This window comes from Lycium ferocissimum, chromosome 7 (genome assembly GCF_029784015.1).
Source record: "Lycium ferocissimum isolate CSIRO_LF1 chromosome 7, AGI_CSIRO_Lferr_CH_V1, whole genome shotgun sequence".
Lineage (NCBI taxonomy): Eukaryota > Viridiplantae > Streptophyta > Magnoliopsida > Solanales > Solanaceae > Lycium > Lycium ferocissimum.
In genome coordinates this window covers 15042606-15063518 of record NC_081348.1, presented here as the reverse complement: position 1 = coordinate 15063518, position 20913 = coordinate 15042606, and the positions used below count along the sequence as shown (strand labels likewise).

The 20913-nt window shown below is 33.4% G+C and overlaps 1 protein-coding gene across 1 annotated transcript; it reads right to left on the bottom strand.

The window, feature by feature from the left end:
• Window positions 1-9454: 9454 nt before the first annotated feature.
• On the bottom strand, window positions 9455-13162 carry LOC132063482 (glycine-rich protein A3). The gene is made up of 3 exons (XM_059456031.1): window positions 12997-13162; window positions 10849-11161; window positions 9455-9878 (listed from the first exon to the last, which is right to left on the bottom strand). Exons 2-3 carry the CDS (start codon window positions 11132-11134, stop codon window positions 9652-9654), a joined length of 513 nt encoding a protein of 170 aa, XP_059312014.1. The 5' UTR covers window positions 11135-11161; window positions 12997-13162; the 3' UTR covers window positions 9455-9651.
• Between the last annotated feature and the right edge of the window lie 7751 nt (window positions 13163-20913).

Here is a 20913-nt window from a genome sequence, read left to right as displayed (position 1 = left end):
AGAACAAACAAAGTCATTGATGACGGTTCAACATTGTCACAATAACTTTTTTGGTCCATTCTCGTGATGAGACAATGTTCAGTACCAGGATCAAGCATTAAGGCTTTTTAATGGTTTCTAAGTTTGATACGGGGTATATCAAATAGTGTATCTACGGGATGACACATTTAGGAATCACCTATATAAGTGTTCATGGCTTAAACGAACAGAACAATGAGAACCAAAAATGGTTAAAGGGTTAATTGTGTGACATGTGGTTGTCTAGGTATACACCAAAGATCGACGGTTCAAAGATATCAAATCTACCGATTGACCGAGTATATCCGACATATGTTCACTACGGAAAGTCAAAGAGAAATCTACTTATAATTAATCCTTGCTTACGAATCACACAGTTTTTTGTCATGCATGTTTTTCATCATATAGTCATTCCCCATTCATGTGGGAGATTGTTAAAGCTAGTTAATGATTGAAGCTAGCTAAGTTGGTGTGAATGAGAAATGGAGGGAAAAAAGACAATGGAAGGAAAATGAAGTTTAAAGCAAAGTTCCTTTGAAAAAGGAGCTTTGTACCACATTGGTGGTAGAAAGGAAAAGTTATGTGCTTATATTAGAAAGCACTTCTTCTGGCTCTTAAAGGGTTGAGAAGAGGGACTCTCCTCGCGCCGTCGTCGTCGCTCGGCTCGGATTCAGATTCGGTCAAATGATCTGATTTTTTTTTGGCTTCTGGTTTTTCCAGTTTCTGATTTCTGTTTCTAACTTTCTGAACACAGTTTTCTAACACAACCTTCCTCCGTGTTAAAACCCGGACTATATAGACATGACCATGAATTATTAGTTGCTTGTGGCATTCTAGGGAGGCTTCGCCACACTACTAAAAACAAGCTATTTACCTACACGGGTTACCGAGGGACAAATTTGATGTCACTATTCCGAGTTACTTTGCCACGGCGTCCCTCGGAAAAGTCAAATATTTTAATTTTTAATTATTTTTTAAAGATACCGAGGGACAGGACTCGGTAAATTATTTGACTTTTTTAAAGTCAACATTTAATTGACTATACCGAGGGACTCTATCGGTACATAATAAAAAACAAATTAAAATTTCCGAGAGAGACCCTCGGTAATATAAATATAAATATTTTGAATTTCTTTTTTCCGTACCGAGGGACACCATCGTATGTTAATAAAAAATAAATGAAAATTAAATAAAATGTACCGAGGGAGTCTCTCGATAGAGTAGATATAATTATTTTGAGTTTTCTTTTGAAATTACCGAGGGATGTCTCTTGGTAAATTAAATATGTAAAATTGATTATTTAATAAATAATTATTTTATATTTTTTAAATAAAAAATAGCGATGGTGTCAATTGGTAAGTCCCTCGGCAATTGTTTAAAGTTTTTTTTTTCTTTTTTCAGTTATATTACATTTCTAGACTTATCATAAGAAAATTAACTAGTACCACTTATTTATTGTACCGAGTAAAAGTGTATAGTGATAGCACTCTAAAGAATGTTATAAGTGATAAGTTTAAAAAGTCATAGTATAAATAGAAGTGTTCTTAGTGGCATCCTTAATAAAAGTTAATGATTGTTTAGCTTATAAATTGACAATGGTTAAAGTGTGTTGTATTAGAAGTATTGTTTAGTAATGTTAGTGATTGATAAGTCTATTATATAATAATTCTAGTAAGTAGAAGTATATTAGTGGTATTCTTAAGTAATACTGATTGATTAACTTATAAATCGATAATTACACTAAGTAGTCTATAGTGCATGAGTGGTATTTTTAAGAAATATCATTGATTGATTAGCCTATACGTCAATAATTACAAGATACGTGAAATTGTATTTGTGATATTAATCTATTATGTTACAACTACTTAATGTGTCCGAATGATTATTAAAGATCTCAGTAACAAAGTCTTAATATCATTAAAATGTCGATTGAAAAATTATACAAAGATGGCACTCATCGTTTCCTCTATTTAATTATCGCTACCATTACGACATCTCCCATCATTATCAATTATTGTCACCGCCTACCATTATTAATCGTCACTACTCACAACCACGCCATTATCAATTACTATAATCAACGTACAATGCCACTAGTCACTATTTACAATCATCACCACCAACCACCATTTTTACAACACACCATCGTTCATGACTACCGCAATCACCACAATCACCACTATATATCGTCTATCACCGTCATCCTTCACCACTATGTATCGTCAATCACCGTCGTCATTTACCAACATTATTAGCTATCACTATCAATCACCACCACCAACTACTACCGCATTCATTACCACTAGCTACTACCTACAATACCACCATTAGCCGACACCATCTTCATTGACACCTACAAGACCACCTCTAGTATTGCCACCACACCAGCCTTCATATAATATTTTAAAAAATATTTTATTGATAACATATTAGATTCATTTTGTATTGTATTAAATTTCATACTAATTTTTTTTAAAATAAAGACATATTTTACACATTCAGATATTGTAAAGCAAACTGTCTTAACTCTTAATAATGTAGTATTCAGACCTTAACACAATATCTTAGTATTCATATGTGTATTTAGATTCAGACATATAATTCTTAATGCATATCTTAAATATTAAGATATGCGTTTAGATTTTGACGTCTTAATTTTCATATAAACAAATGAGGCCTTAGTTATTTTGAGAAAACAATATTATGAAAAAAATTGTATAAGTTTAGTCATTCTTGATTTGTTTGGAGATAATTTGGTTTGACATTCCCAAACAAAATTTTATTTTCACTCTTTTATAATAAATTCATCTTTTATTAAAACAATCTCAATTTTGTCTTCACAAATATATAATATATCTTTTGTTAAGTTAAAATTTTATTCAACTCGGGTGATTCGATCTAAAATAGGCTAATTTGAGTTATCAATTTGTTTAAAGTAAATTGTTTTGCAAGTTTTCTACAAAATTTGATGGTTATTATCTAAATTTAATATTTTTATTTACTTATTATCTCAAAGATTATAAATAGTTTAATACCCCCTCCGTTTCAATTTATGTGAACTTATTTTTTTATTAGTCCATGCTAAAAAGAATGATCTCGTTGTATAATTAGAAACAATTTACCTTTATGCAATGATTTATAGCCACATAAAATATATGTGACTCATTTAACATCACAAGTTTAAAAGCTTTCTCTATTTTTTAAAATTTCATATAAAATCAAATGGTTCACATAAATTGAAACGGAGAGAGTATATACATTCCATTACCCATCCCTATTTGTGTTAAAAAAAAAAATTAAAAAACTAAAGCTAGAATAAAAGAAACTTAGGCGCTAGAACTGAAAAAAGTTGGGGGAAAAAAACAACAGCGGGAACTTAGGCGCCATTTATTTTAGCTAAAAGAAAAATAGAGCACTTTTAACCTAATCATTCCATTTCCCCAAACAAACATTCGGAGGCAAAATTCATTCACAGGACTACAGAGAATGAGGACTACGTAGAATCATTTGTCTTTGCTCTCTTCTCAACGGCGCCACTTCAATCACAGGCAAAATTCTCAATGGCGCCACTTCAATCACGAACAGAGGAAAGCTAAGAGACATGAATTAGTTTGAGAATACAGGGCAGAAGATACCCAATTTGTGGAATTGGAAGCAACACTGAACACAAAGCAAAAAAATTGACTTTGCAATTTCAAAGTGGAGACAAAGTTACGGTTTTTTCTATATTCTTGAAGAGGTAAGGTTTATTATTTGAAGTCATTAATTACTGCAATTATTTTGAAGGAATTTGAAGTATTCTCAGCTTAAAATTTGTCCTGGCCTCCAATTTTTCTCAACTGAATGAACACTAATTGTCCTGGCCCCCTTCGGCAGACTTTTACTTAAACACAACTAAAAGTCTGCCCCCTCCGGCAGACTTTTAGTTATGTTCAACTAAAAAGTCCGCCGGAAGGAATGCGTACTTTTAGTTGTGTTAAGTAAAAGTCTGTCGAGGGGGCGACAGACAAAGGCAGCGCTCGAAAGTCCGAGAAGGGTGGCTCATTGCACACTTGTGGTTCGGTGTCCATGGGACTGCTAGAGGAAATTGGTAATTGTTTAACCATTTGGATGGTAGCAAATACAATTACAAATAATGACAAAAAACATTAACTTTGTTTATTTCATTTGCAAGTAAGTTACTCTTGGTAGACCACCCAATCGTCATGAGGTATGGAAGAAGACACATACGAAAATTGAAGACGGAAAAGAAGTTTAAGCGAGCCACTGCGAAGGATACCTATGTAAGCTCTAAACTTATGTGAAATATATTTGACTAGTAATATTGTTTTTATGGTTATTGGTAAGACATAAGACACCTGATCACTTAAATACCGCAAATAAAACATTTAATGCTTATTCATGAACTATAAAATGTGTTTCATTATGAATTATTATGGATTGTCAATGTCAATATCAGTATGTAAGTTAAGAAAAGCACTTAATGCCTGATATCATCGACAAAGCTTAGTCTTTTGTCAAATACACTAAAATATTCAAGTAATGTAAAATATGGTAGAGCTTTCTATTAGTTGTGTTTTTTGGAAGTATAGTTTAGTTTAGAAAGATAGTCGTAAGCATTTTATGTCTCATTTGTTAGTAAAGATAGCTTTTTGTTTTCCACTTTGGTTTATTCTATGGACACAAAATGGAGATCACTGGATTCAGGGTTATAAAATCAGAACTTCCTTAGAAGTCTGATATATTAGCAGTTAGACACAAGGCAATTTGAGTATTTTTACTGATATCTGTCTACTTTTTTTTGCTTAGTAAAGTAGGTGGAATTTCAACTATTGATAGCACTTTTTACATAGACAAAATGATATTAAGCTGAAATCATAGCTCTAGGAGCTTTGAATCCGAGCAGAAGACAAGTAATGAAGTAAACTGTGACCTTATGCTTGAGCCTTCGAAATAATAAAGCTCTTTCTCCTTTCCAATGGAAAAGCGCTATAAATATTTTCTTCATGAAAGTCTCGCTCTTCACTTCTTGGCCTTCTGTTGCATAGCTCTCTTCTTTGTTTTCTCCATCTTCCACTGAATCTCCCCAGTGAAGTGGATAGCTCCTCAAGAACACTCTTCTATTATTGTAATCTTCGTTCCGGAAACTTCTTGATCCTGCTCCATTTTCCTTTTACTATCTGTCTACTGCTATAATATTACACAGTAGTTTTTTGTTGTTGCTAGACCTGTAACGGAGAGAAAAGTAGAGGTTAATCTTACCTATCACATTATTATTTATGTATTGGCCAAGGAGAGTTGTAAAACGTTATCTTCGGTAGCTTAACATGTAATATGCAAAAGCATTTTCCATTTGATTAACGAGGAAGATTTTTAGTATCCATCTTCCTTTTTCAAATATGAGATTGTCCTGGCCTCCAATTTTTCTCAACTGAATGAACACTAATTGTCCACGGCCCCCCTTCGGCGGACTTTTACTTAAACACAACTAAAAGTCCGCCCCCTCCGGCGGTACTTTACTTAAACACAACTAAAAGTCCGCCCTCCGGCGTACTTTTACTTAACACAACTAAAAAGTACGCCCCCCCGGCAGACTTTTAGTTGAACATAACTAAAAGTCCGCCGGAGGCGTACTTTCCCTTGAAGCATATATATATATATATTTTTAACTTTTTAAGGGAAACTTTTAGTAATGCCTTAGCTAAAAGTGTGTCCCATAAAACATAACTAAAAGTATGCCCCATAAGGCGTAAGTTTTCCTTAAGGTATAACTAAAGTTTACTTTTTATGTAGAATCGGTATATTCAAGCGATGGAGGAGCTCACTAGGAGTCAGTCGACCGATGATCAAGGCAATACAATCATGCCATCGGAGGAACAAACTATCTCTCGTTGGTTGGACGTGGTCGGCGGCGTGACGAAGGGAAGAGCATACGGCCTTTGCTCGAGAAGAACTTTCACCGCCTCCACCGTGGATTGCAAGGTATAGGAAGTTCGCCACCGTGTCAAATGAGCTGGCTTGAGGAGATGCGACACGAACTTCGGGAACTTGCTAGGAATTATGAGGAGGAACGTAAGAAAAGGTTGGAGGAGGAGCGACGTAGGATAAATCTTGAGTCAGATGTCAAAGAACTCAAGAATCAGGTGTGTAACCTCATCAAGTTGCCTCGCTCTCCGCCCCCGAGCCCCGATCATGATGATGGTGAGGATGTAGAGGATGAGGAGGATCAGGGAGCATGGAGAGGTCGAAATGGAGTATTAGGTGTCCGTTGTTATTTTTGTTCTAACTTATGTTATTTTGGATTGTTTGAAGTCTAGTGGGATGGTATATGTTTGGATAACATTGACGTTGGTTGGATTCGTACGTTTTTTGTTGGCTTAATTTTAATGTTTGAATTATTTTGATGTGTTTTTATTATTGTTTTGATGGCTGTTGTTGGATGCGTTTCTGATTCTTATTGAATCAGCTATTGAGATGTTTTTTATAACAGGTGCTACAGTGAAAAATAGGCAATGCTTGCCAAAATATTACCAGAAATATTGAGGGACTTACCGATACAGTCCCTCGGTAACATGTGTAATTGTAAATCTCGTATTTTCAGGTGACTGAGGGACGTCCCTCATTATTTTTCAACTATCAAAGTGCTTTTCATTTAGCTTACCGATGGACATTCCTCGGTAAAATGAAAAATCTAATTGTGAAATATTTATATTTATCGAGGGTTGTCCCTCGGTGTATTTAAAAATTTAATTTGATTAAAATTAATATACCGATTGCTGTCCCTCAGTAAATGATATATCAATATTATATATATTTTTTAAGTATCGAGAGTCGTCCCTCGGTATATTTAATTTTGCTTCAATATGATGGAAGGGAAGTACCGAGGGATGTGTGAGGGTCTCCATCGGTATTTGCCGAGAGTGTCCCTCGGTATTATTTACCAACGGTCAAATTCCCTACGAGCCTAGTACCGATGGTGTCCCTCGGTAAATCCTGTTTATCGATGGACGTCCCTCGGTAAATTCCCTAGGTAAATCAGGATTTTTTAGTAGTGCCATGACCATGAATTATTAGTTGCTTGTGGTATTCTAGGGAGGCTTCGCTTTAGTATAGGGAGAGTCGGTTTTGTCGTTCAACAATTTCTATTGACGGAATAAACAACATAAAGCAAGTTATAGATCCATACAATCTTGTAATCATGAGTAGTAGAATCATAATACAACCCACAAGCATGAGGAGGTGTGTAGGCATAAGCTTTGAGGATTTGGTGTTTTCTGTTTGATGAATTCCACAAAATTAACGTCCTGTCACCCCAAAGTTTTCTTAATAATAGCAAGCCATCATGTGAGCATAAGCGATCATGATCAACACGTCCAAATGTCTTTAGAGGAAAGTGTGGCCTTTTTGTGGCAACTCGGGGACTAATTTCCAAGTCTACAAACTCGTACTCGCCAGTAAAATTCCTTCGTAACAAGAGCTTTTTACGTCCCAACGCTCTGGATCGACCACGGTAAGCTTTCGTGAATACTTCGTCAGAGATTATAGCATTTCATGGTGCAGAAACAGATTGAAAACGTAACAAAGATTTAATGGGTAGCCTACTAAGGATGAAAAAAAGAATATCACATGGAACAATTGATGATGTACCATCTTCAAGGGGCTGGCCGAGGCCTCTTCTTATGTAACTTTTTCTTCTTTGACATAATGTTCCTTGGGGCAAGTTGTGATGGAGGTTTAAAAGAAAAGAAAAAGAAAAAAAAAACTGTATACTAGGGTTTAAAGCGATAGAAACATATAACGTTAAGGGAAAATGAATTCCAACACTAGTCGCTGTGAGGCAAAAGAATTCTGTTCCTTTAAATGGTTTTTACGGTTGAGGATTCTTTGACATGATGAAACATTTATGTTTAAGGGGATTTGATACCTTTTAATCTGTATGTTGCACAAAAGGGGCAAGGCTGAAAAATTAAATGATATATATATATTCATGCATGACTATAACGCTTTGATCTATAAAGTGACAATCTTCTTTTTCTTTTAGACCTACAACGTGTAACTATTCATAACATGTCTAATATAGTAATGCAAAAGATGGTAAATAAGAGTCTAACGATTATGGGCAAAGGGTCAAATATACCCCTCTACTTTACTTTATTGGTTAAATATACCCTCCGTTAGTCAAAGTACCTAAATATACCCCTCTGTTAATCAAAGTTGTTAAATATACCCCTACATGGATGTAAATGCCCAAATCAGATGAAATTAACCATTTAGCTTAAAAAAATCATGCCCCATAATTTTAACCCGACCCGACCCACAAATCATGCCCGAGATTGACAGCTTATATCGGCTTTATTCTTTAAACTTTTCTAAAAACATCGTTAATAATCAACTTTCTAATTGGGTGAGAATCTTATATGTGAATTCTTTTTGGGTGAAGCTTTAGCGTTGTTGACGCATATTAAAGCTACAATGAAGAACGTTGAAAAATGACTTTCGGCTTTTGCAATTAGACATAAAGAGTCAATTGAATATGACTAAATTTTTTTATATTGTACATAAGTTGATAATTTTTTTTGCTTCTGAAAAGATGCATTGTGCACGGGAACTAGGAAATACTATTGTAAAGGAATTTTATGTCAATTTTTAAGTGAATTAAATGAATGACATAAAAAATTAACAATAGTTCGAGCGTTTATTATAACTTAATTAATCAATGATTAAAAATTGTTGAGTTACTGTTTTATTTAAACTAATGGGTCTATCTTATTATAGTTCCGAGGAATTTGATATATTGCAAAATCTTTAAACCACTGTTCTTGAAAAATTCTTTGAAGCATAAATGTTTAATTAGTCCATAAAAATTTTCGAAAGATTTAATGAATAAAGCCGAGATAAGCTGCCAATCTAGGGCATGGTTTGTGGCTCGGGTCGGGTTAAAATTATGGGGCATGATTTTTTGTAAGTTAAATGGTTAATTTTATATGATTTGGGCATTTCGATCCATGTAGGGGTATATTTAACAACTTTGACTAACAAAGGGGTATATTTAGGTACTTTGGCTAACGGAGGGTATATTTAACCAATAAAGTAAAGTAGAGGGGTATATTTGACCCTTTTCCCTTATTTAAATTGTCAATGTACATAACTTTAACCTTTGAAATTATTAATGACTAAGCAGCAAATACAGAGTAAAATCAATTGGGTAGATGGTAAATAAATCATCTCGGGCCATGCAAGATCACTAATAAAACAGAAGTCATTTTTGTTCCATTGATATCTTCTTCGGTTTGAGATGTAATTAACAAACAATTAATTCTTCCAATCCAATATGGATGACAAATGCTCGGACATGCCCCATGTATTAAGCTACGAAAACAAGCTTATAAGCTAAAATCATTGACTTCCTCACTATCAAGATCAGACTTTAAAAATGTAATAATATGAATGACACCTCGCAGTAAGTCATCAACTTCAACTGAGAGTTATTAATACACGAAACCATATTGAGTGTTGATAATACACATATATCAGTGAATAGACACCCAAAATGAACCAGAAATCTATCGTCAACAGAAAAATAACAAGCAAGAATTAACTAATAGCAGCAATCCTGTAACTTTGGGCAATGAATCACTTCCATCTCTTGCCAAACTTGTGCCTGCCAAACATGCCATGGCTTTTCCAGCGCCTGCCAAACTTTCCGTGCTTGAATTTTCCGTGCTTAAACTTGCCATGATGGCCGAAATGGCCATAAGGACGATGATGACCATGCACGAGATGGTGAGCTCCATATGCAGCAGCAGCTGCTGCTGCACCACCAGCTAACATTCCTCCCATACCCATATGAGGTCCATGCCCTGTAAAAGTTCTGAAGAGTTAAACAACTGTAACGTAAAAGATAGTACTAATAAAATATGTTTTTACAGTACTACAAGTTCATGTACTCATTAGTGGCTCAAAAGAAGCAAGCATTCGCTTCGGAGGAGGAGCTAGGTAAGGGCAAGGGGGTTCATTACATTGTATACTGCATATGCAAGGTTAAAATTATTTTTATGTATATATAGTAGATGTTGAACCCCTTTGGCTACTTCGTGTACTTCTTTGTATTTTTTAACCCTCTTAGTGAAAATCATGGCTCCGCCACTGATTCACTTGTCAAATAATGAATTCTAAAAGGAAAATGCAAAGACATACACAGATAGAAGGAGAAAAACAAATTACTAATATACACGAGATGCCAGCACTCTCTTTGGGGTGTCGTTCATGTTAGTCTATCAAAGCTGAGAAAAACCAAAACTAATAATTGATCATCAAACATAAGAAAACATACATATATATATATATATATATATATATATATAAGTCAAGACAAGTACTAGTAAAATTAATATCAATTCCATGGTGAAGATCCATGTGAAAACAAAACAAGGAAGCATATATACAAAAGCACATCCAAACTAAAACTAAAATCTGATCATCAGATCATGCGTTTGAGGTCATGTGAAACCCATTCTGCAGCAAACCACTCGTAAGCTACATGCCAGGGACATTGCCCTCCCCTTGCAATTATGCAAGTTAAGGATCTAAATGTTAGGGGCTGGGTCTAATGCTCCACTCTCAATCCCCTATGGAGTATGGACTATCACCCTTGAGATTTCAGATCATCTCGTTGTACTCCTTACATATAATTCACTAATTTAGTCAATGTACCACAAAAAAAAAGGCAATTAATCAGAAAATCAACGAGAAAGAGAACACGGGATATGCAAATAGACAGAGGAAATTACATCTTGAAACAGATTTAAAAGCAGAGAAGCAATGACTTACCATGATGTGAAGGTGATGGACCAGGATAGTGGGCGGTAGGATAACCAGGAGGCGGATATCCACCATGTGGAGGATATGCAGGTGGTGGGTATCCAGCGTGAGGAGAAGGATATCCTGCTGGTGGATATCCACCGTGAGGAGGATAGCCGGAAGGCGGGTACCCTTGTGGTGGATATCCATATCCTTGAGGTGGATATGCCCCGTGGCCATAGCCTCCGTGGTGACCACCCATAGCATATCCAGCAAGATGAGAAAACAGTCCTTTGTCATCATGCTTGTCCCCCATTTTCTTTTCTAATTCGATTATCAGAGCCTGGACTGTAACAAGAACAATAACGATGTAAATATTCAGACTGGATAATTTAGTTAGATAAAAAGGAGATTATTAATTCCCATAAATTGAATACCACCCAACCTCCATCGACTAGCAACTTCAATAACCTTGTTTCACAATCGGATCTATGTTTAATCTATGAATTTACTTAGTCACTCATCAAGGAGAACATTTAATACAAGTAGAGCATGATCCTTATAGTCAATCAATCTAACCGGCGCGGACGGGGAAAGATCCCTTAGAAAGTCAACAATCTTTTTCTGCGAGTGTATTTCGACCAAATAAACTAAAATTTTGGCGAACAGCAAACAAATTTCAGACTGTCCTTGAAGCCAATTGGCTTATATGCTATCATTAAACTCATTACTGTATCTTGACTTTTTATTAAAGGCCATGAATAACTAACCTGATTTTGAGCCCGTTTGGATTGGCTTATAAGTTGCTTATAAGCTGTTTTCAGCTTTTTTGAGTGTTTGGCTGGCCAACTTAAAGTCATTTTGTGCTTAAAATAAGCTCAAAAAAATAATTGGGCCCATTTGACTTAGCTTATCTAAAGCAGCTTATAAGCTGTTTTCAGTTTATAAGCCAAAAAAAATAAGTTAGACTACCCCAACTTATTTTTTTTAGCTTATAAGCTGCAAACAGCTTATAGGCATAAGCCCATCCAAACAGGCTATTTATACAACAACTCAGGATGTCACAACTTGATAAGCTGAATATCTAATTGAATCTTTATAAAGGGAGCATAATTACTCAAATACAACGAAGAAGCTGTACAAAACTACATCCTTGGACAAGATCAACTTTTTCTATACCAATAAAAATTGTTTGCCCGGTATTGGCAGGAAAAAGCTCCATCTCTTCCACCCTCAAGACAGAAGATCAATCATCAAACTAGTACAACTATAACACTACCATGCTAAATCAGAGATTTGGGTAGTTCTTTTCCCCCAATTTTCTAATGGGAGTTTAGGGGAGAGACAGTGGCGAATGGAGCTTGTCAGTACGGGGTTCATATGGACCCAATTTTTCAGTGCGGATGATAAATTCATATGTAAAAATTCATAAAACTGCAATAAAGAGTATATATGAACCCATAAGTTTAAAAATGTAATAGAATTCAATGCTAAGAACCTTAAAAGTTGAAGTCATAGAATTTAAATCCTGCATCCACCTCTGGAGAGAGAGGTGGTGGTGGCGTATCTAGCATTGTAAGTGGGGATTCAATTGAACCCCTAATTTTTGAAGCGGAGCATAAATTTGTGTAAAAGATTATTAAAATTGTAATAAATAGTATATATGAACTTATAACTTTACCCAATACGAAAAATCTTAAGATTGGATCCATAAAATATAAATCCTCGATCCGGCTCTGGAATCCGTCTCTGGAGGGGATACATAACATAAGAGGACCAAAGATCTAAAACCACCAGATTTAGGCCTATTTCATGCTGAAAAACAAGAATAAGCATATCCCTTAAGCATAACTAAGGATCAATGCAGCAAAACAAATACATGATCACATGCAGAACACAAAGAAAGATCTTATACTGTAACACAGAAATACAAACATGGATATACAGGAAATTTATTAATACTGCATACTTCAAGCCAAAAAAAGTAGGAAAAACAAAACCTTACCAAATCAAAACTGAAACAAATTCTATCACATAAATGACTAAACCCCACCAAGAAACAAAATAAAAATCTTGAAATTATCACAAAAATAAAGCACAAATTTGGCAAAGAGATTATATTCAAAACCCAAACACCAAAAACACATTAAATTAACGAAAGAAGAAGAAAGGAATCACCTTGTTGAAATTTGGTGATAAGTATGTAGTTCAATTTTGTTCAACACAGAGACCACCTGAAGTTTGAAACTTATAATATATTGATTTCAGAATTTTTTGTAAATTTATACAAATCAAATTTTAAATTACACGTTTTCTTTTTTCTAAATATATATAGGAATCTTATCCTCACAATTTCCTATACGCGTTACTTCAGCGTGTCACCTTTTATGGGGTATTTCTTTTTCTTCTTTCATTTATTATTGGTTTATTTATTAACTCCCTCTGTTCGCTTTTATTTGTTTAATATTTTAAAAATAAATTTTCACTTTTATTTATAATTTTTAGTATATTAAGATAAAATAATTAATTTTTTTCTATTTTATCTATAGTATTAATTACTCATTTCAAATCATTTTTAAAATCTAATAAAAATATGTATCAATTAATGAGTATATTGGTAAATTATATATTTTATTTATTATTTTTTAAATAAAAAAAAGTTTAAAGTGGATGAGTAAAAGTAGGCAGGGGGAGTATTTTTGGAATTTTGTATACTAATATTTATTTACGTAATGGTAATTGATTAGAGAATTCAGATTGCACACGTATGCATGGAGTGTCCAAAGGAATAAAGTAAGCGGATCTTACTGGTTAAAATTTATACTTAAATAAAGTTTTGGTTAAATGGATAGAATATTAAACAAATATACAATTCTTTTTTAATTATTTAACAAAAAATTCCAAAACATCAAAATTGACTTAGGATCGACTGATTTTGTTGGACAAAGACCAGCTTGTGACAATTGGTTAAAAGGATTTTGTCACTTATACTTATCTTCTTATCATTTAATGAAATATTTTCACGACAGATATAATTACATCCCTCCATTCTTAGTAAAAAACATTGAGCTCAAATTTCAGAAATGCAGATTTTTTTTGGGCAGGGAGCGTTCTAACCTATCGTAAATTGCTTAGCACAAAATCGAATTTATTCAAGCCAAAAGGTTGAAAAAAGCAAAAAGAAATGATGGCGAAAGAGAAGAAAAGATGTCTTCCCCTTAATAATAAAGGAGTCTAGTCCAAGTTGTAAATTGTTAATACTTTAATGAGAATTTTCACTTTATAAAACAAAGGAAGAAATACATCTTAATAACGTGTTTGGTAGGTACACGCAATATATGATTACACACTTATCCAAAAACCAGTTACAACAACAACAAACAAACAAACAAAGAAGAAAAATATGTAGTACAAAAATGACCATCTTTAAAATGGACTGATACGTACATTAAAAAACAAAAGAATATGATATGTTATGTTATTCCATGTTTTGATGATTTGCCAAACATATCTGAGGAACCAGATAAGGGACCAGGTTTGATCAGTTTCTTTGATTGTCGTTATAATCAACTCTGTATAAAGTTTCTTCTATCAGATGAATGAAGAAAGACTAGCAGCACAGTGCACTGCTAGTGGCCAAACCAAAAGATGAATTGTCCTTATCTCTTCTCACATGCTCCCTCCTATATACACAACATGTTACAAGGATCAACCTAACACTTGCAAAACCTAAAATCAGATTCTTTCAAGTGCTAGCCGCCTCTGCTCAAGGGTCATTCAAGAACAAAGCTGCCACGATCAAGGACCAGATCCCGACACTGAAGATGTCTTAAGTCCTTAGGTTTGTTGAGTCTTTGTCATTTTGCTCTGTACTTGTAATCCTACACTATTTTCAAGAAATGTCATTGTAGGACAGTTTTCAACCTTTTTTTTTTTCTGGTTTCTTGGCTAGAGTTAGTCAAGGTTTGTAGCTTTGCAATAGAGTCATTGTAAAGGGCTTACAATAGAGTTATTGTAAGGGGTGAGGGATTAAGAGGTTAATTTTTTTTTCTTGCAATAGGTTTAATGCTGAAGTTGGAAAGTTTAGTGAAGTTGGAAATACGGGTTTTCCACATGGTAGAAAATCGTGATTTTTAATCCCTTAAAAAGGAGTTTTCACACGTATATATCTTTTGTTATTTACTAAGAAAATGAAATCATGAAAATCAAGATTTTTAAAGACATTTTAAAAAAAGGATCAGAGTTTTCTATATTTTCTCAAATCATTTTTGTTTATTTGGTGGACTCTTAGTTTCTATCAAATAATAAAGAAATTATGTTATGACTATTAATAAACGCGTAATGCATCTTAACATAGAAATTACTTATTAAACTGTTTAGTATTGTATTTAGATAGGTACTTGATTTAACGTCCAAACTTTTAGTACTACTCATGCAATGGTTTAGTTCACCAAATCTTTCCCGCCTAACGATGATTCAAAGAAAATAACATGTGTATATGCATGACGGGGCAGAAGATCAAGCAGAAGATGTGTGTGTGTGAATATATATGTGTGTCAACAATTCAGGTAAGAAATAATAAAAGTTACTAATAATGATATATGAGCTTTTCTTCTTATATAGTTTCACATCCTAAATATATCAGACTGTTGGACCATATGTTGAGAAGTTCCTTTCAAGTATGACGGGTATGTGTTGTTTATTAACACTCTCCCTTTATATTATACCAACCTAAAAAGAACAATGAAAAGTGAAATTTTAGAATAATAATTTCGAGAAGTTATTAATCACCAAGAACTTTACTTTCGTAAAAACATTATTGGAGGATATTTCTTCTCCTTCCTCTTGAACTTCCTACAAAAAGTTAATCTCCATTAGCTCAACTAAGAGTTTCAAATTAAAAAAGCAAACTGAAGTTTACTTGAGGCGAAAGCATGACGGGGCAGAAGATCAAGCAGAAGATGTGTGTGTGTGTGAATATATATGTGTGTCAACAATTCAGGTAAGAAATAATAAAAGTCACTAATAATGATATATGAGCTTTTCTTCTTATATAGTTTCACATCCTAAATATATCAGACTGTTGGACCATATGTTGAGAAGTTCCTTTCAAGTATGACGGGTATGTGTTATTTATTGACACTCTCTCTTTATATTATACCAACCTAAAAAGAACAATGAAAAGTGAAATTTTAGAATAATAATTTCGAGAAGTTATTAATCACCAAGAACTTTACTTTCGTAAAAACATTATTGGAGGATATTTCTTCTCCTTCCTCTTGAACTTCCTACAAAAAGTTAATCTCCATTAGCTCAACTAAGAGTTTCAAATTAAAAAAGCAAACTGAAGTTTACTTGAGGCGAAAGCATCAAGTGCCAAAAAATGTAGATATATATGGATGTATTTGTATAACAACTTGTCCCAGAATTTTGGTATCGAGACTTGACTTTCAACGATCAACTATAATAAGACAATATTATTATGCATTAAGTTCAAAATTTTAGACAAGCATAAGTGGTCTAGAAGTACGTAAACGAAAAAGCGATTTACGTTTGTGTGGCATCGTTAAATATTTTTGACCAAACGGGGATAATTTTTAGTTTTTTACCCTCGTGAAACTGAGCAAGTGGTCACTTTCTGGCAAAAATAGAAAACTTAAGAATAAATAAAAGTTGGATGCTTTGATTAGAAAGTTGCACAACTTTGAAAGAACGCTACATAAACAAAAGGGTGATAATTGGCTTAGTGGCATATTCAAAAGAGGAAAAAAGAAAAAGTTGAAGATTAGTGGAAAGGAATGATACATCCCAATTCTCTTCAAATATAGAATGTGATGCCAAAACGTAGCAATTTTGGCTTTTCAGACACTGATGCGTCATGGGTTCGGCATAGCATGGCCCTTTAAGCTTTTTGGTCCTGAAGGCACATACTTGACTAATAAAGTCAGGAGCAGAGCTACAATATTAGGCACGAATTTGAACAAACCTTAAATCTGTTAACCCGTTTGAACCGGACCGGACCAGTAACCGGTCAAAAAACCGGAACCGGCCACCGGTTCAAGGTTTTCCGGTTAAAAACCCGAAACGGAACCGGTCCGGTTCAAACACGTCCAAAACCTATTTTTTTTTTTTTTTTTTGGTATATATATATATATATATTATAGTATTTATTAGTATATTATAGGTATATTTACATATGTTATATAAGTTTATAAGTAAAGTTTATATATTTACTAACTAACGGCTAAGCACAAAGCAAGTCAAAGAATACAACATATATGTATATATATATATATATATATATATATATATATATATATATATATATATATTAAGTTATATGCTTAAGTTATACTACATATACCTAAAATAGTAGAATATACTTATATATATCAATATACTTAGGTTATATAACTTTTATATATATATATATATATATATATATACTATATATACTTATATATATATATATTATAACTTAAGTTATTTATAGCTTAATTTTTTTTTCTAAGTTTATAAATTCGTATATACGTGTATATATATATATATATATATATATATATATATATATATATATATATATATATATATGCTTAAGTTATATATATATAAATAAAATATAGTAAGAATATACTTATATATTGACTTATATATATATAATATATATATATATATATATATATATAATATATATACATATATATATATATGTTTAAGTTATAGGTATACTATATATTATAAGTATATTCTTAGTATATTTTAGTTATTTTTCAAGTATACAACTTTCTAGTTTTTAATTTTAGTAGATGTATATTATAAGTATATTCTTAGTATATTTTAGGTATATTCCTAACTTAATATAAGTAAAAATATGAACACAAGTAAATAGAAGAAAGCTCAACGAGCCATATATTTTATTCATTCTTGGATAATATTTATTTGCAAGTTGTAGTTTTTTTTAACTTGCAAATAATACATGAGTTGCAAAGAAATAGTAGAATAATAAAATCACCAATTCTCAATCATTTGGTTAATTTTCCCCATATCATATTCGGCCATGGAGATATCTTCAAAGTCTTCCATTTGGTCCGGTCCACTTGCTATCAAATCTTCAATCTCTTCCTCTTCGCCTTCCTCCGCTTCTAAGTTTTGGTTGTGTCGCTCCGATCTAATTCAATCGCGAATGCACACTAGTACTTGCAAGCTAAAGCCGGATAATGAGTATCTATGGTCTCCAATTTATTGTCTTCCTTGGCTAAATGCACTCTTCGAAGCCACGGTTGATACTTGAACCGTAAGGATATCTCGAGTCATTCTTAAGAGTATCGGATGACTTGCCTTGTATTTCTTCCACCATGCTAAGACGTCCAACTCATCTAGTTCCTTGATATCCACATTTGGCTGCATCAAATAAAAGTTATATTCATCAAAGTTTGCACTACAAGAAGGAGTTGGCTGTGAATGTAAAACTTTTAAATGCGACAAACCCGACAAGCCCCTTTTCCTACTTTGAGAAGTAGTAGGGCGTGGAGCAACGGGTGTAGCATGTTCTTCCAAATTAGAATAATGAGTAAAAACTTTTCTAAACTCGTCATCAATAGCGAATTCGGCTTCAGCTAAAGATGGTTGAACTCCCTCTTCAATTTCTAAAAATGTATAAATTTGACCAACCAATGTTTTAGTATAAGACACTTTTAAAACAAGGATTTAAAAGAGAACCCAATATAAATAAAGTTGGGATGAAAAAAAAATACTTCTTAAATTTGATTATCATATCAAAAATAGCCGCTTGATAACTAGGTTTATATTTATACTCTTGTAAAACTCTAGCTATTTCCGCTAAGTAAGCTAAAATTCCGGTTACCGTGGGATAGAATTGTTTAAAAAAAGCAAGAGTTGCATTATAAAAAATTTCTAAGAGTTCAACACATTCCTTAATATCTTCCCAATGCGTAAAATTTAACCAATCATCATTATTAATATTATATTTGTTGTGAACTTGTTGTATGAGAATCCTATACTCATATGCTTGTTGTAGCATAATGTAAGTGTAGTTCCACCTAGTCTCAATTTCTACTTGAATTTTCCTAGGTCGAAGGTTATTTTTCACACAAGCATTCTTAAAATCTCTAAGTCTTCCCCTATTAACATTACAAAAAAGAAACGCAACCGCGTCTCTAACTTTTTGAATAGAATCGTCAAAACACACAAGACCATCTTTAACAATTAAGTTTAAAATGTGACAACTACATCTTACATAAAAAATATTTTTTAGGGGAGGGTTTAATTCTCTTTTTAAAAGACCAATCGCCTTTGTATTATTAGAAGCATTATCTAAAACAATACAAAGTGTTTTTCTATAAATGTTAAAAAATCTCATAATAGTAGACATTGAATCCACTAAAAATTTTCCATCATGACGACCTTTTCCTTCATCATATAAAAAAGCTATAATTCTTTTTTGCATAACCCAATTGTCATCAATCCAATGACATGTAATAGCAAAAAAATCTAACTTGTTAAGACTAAGACTCAAATCAACGGTAAGAGAAACATTACAATTTAAAGAATTAAATACATGGCGCAAATAAAATCTATATTTTTTATACAAACCTATAACATCCGCTCTACAAGTACTTCTAGGAATACCCTCAAATAACGGATTATAACAACGTTGAATGTAAGTAACAAACCCCAAACCCGAAGGAAAGAAAAATGGTAAACAATCATAAGCTACCATTTTAGCTATTTCTACACGCTCTTTTTTCTTGTCATACTTAAAAATTTTACCGGTTCGTGGGTCTATCGTCATTTGAATACCCCCCACATTTGAACCCGTTTGCTCTCCCCAAACATCCATATGTTTCTTTCTCATATGACCATTTAGTGTACCCGTTCCACCATCCTTACTAGTTTCTTGCCTAAAAGCAAATACTTGTCCACATAGGATACATTTAGCTGTATGGCTTTCCTTATCCTTAGTCATAAATTTTCAAATTTTAGCGGTTGGCTTACGAGTTCTAGGCGGTTTGTCTTGTGTATGTGATTGTGCAGGACATGTATCTCCTATGGAATTTTCGGGGGCTTGTGTTTCATCATCATCATCAATTTCATTAAAAGTGTCGGTATAATGTTGTTGCATTGCCTCATGACCTAAAAGTGGATTATTTCCACCAACATCAATACCTAAATTAGGTGTTTCTTTCACAAATGTTTCCTCATTAAGCCCACCCCTAACAATAACGCTACTACCGGCACCACGTCCAAATCTCTTCGCCATTATTAAATAGAATTAATTTAAATCACACTCAAATAAATCACAAGAAAATAAATTGCAACAAATTAAATTGCGTAAATTAAATTGCGAAAAATAAAGACAGAGTTGGAACGAAGGTACCAAATTGCCGGACTAATTTCCAACAAAGTGAAGGCGGCTAGAATTACAAATCCACCAAAGCTACTTCGGATTGTTGCAAAATCACCAACTCCACCAACAATATTATAATTGCAAAATTAATAATTGAAACTATAATAAGACTTTATAATATTTATTTGAGAGAAATTTAAAGTGGCTAATTATTGCAAAGTAACTATAATTGAGAGATTGAGATTTGAGAGAAAGAGAAGAGTGAATTAGTGTGGATTAAAATGGAAATGGAGAGGGGTTTATATAGGGGTGGGGGATGAGTTAAAGTGTTAAAAAAAAAAAAGTTGGGGGGGGGGGGGGGGGGGGGGGGGGGGGAATGGTTTTGGGACCGTTTGGCAACGACCATTTTTGCAAATGGACCGTTGCCCAACAGACTGAACAGAGGAGCAGCCCAATGGCTATATTTAAAAATAAAAAAATTAATTCCACCGGTTTTACCGGTCCGGTTCCGGTTCCAAAAAAATTGAAACCGGACCGGCAGTTAATATACGATTAACCGGTTCAACCGGTTCCAGTTCCGATTCCGGTTTTATCGGTCTAGTTACCGGTTTGAACCGGTTGACGGGTTTAACAAACCTAATAAGTAGTAGTTTTTACTTAGATTCTGTATTTATATTAAGTTCATTAAATACGTATAAACATTGAATTATCGCACCTAGAAACTAAAA

What these genes read in the sequence shown, in the direction of transcription:
- LOC132063482 (XM_059456031.1), bottom strand. Translation starts at nt 11,134, where the DNA reads ATGGGGGACAAGCATGATGACAAAGGACTGTTTTCTCATCTTGCTGGA. An exon ending in TCCATCACCTTCACATCATG is followed by an intron (nt 9,879 to 10,848) that starts GTAAGTCATTGC and finishes GAACTTTTACAG; the next exon opens with GGCATGGACCTCATATGGGT.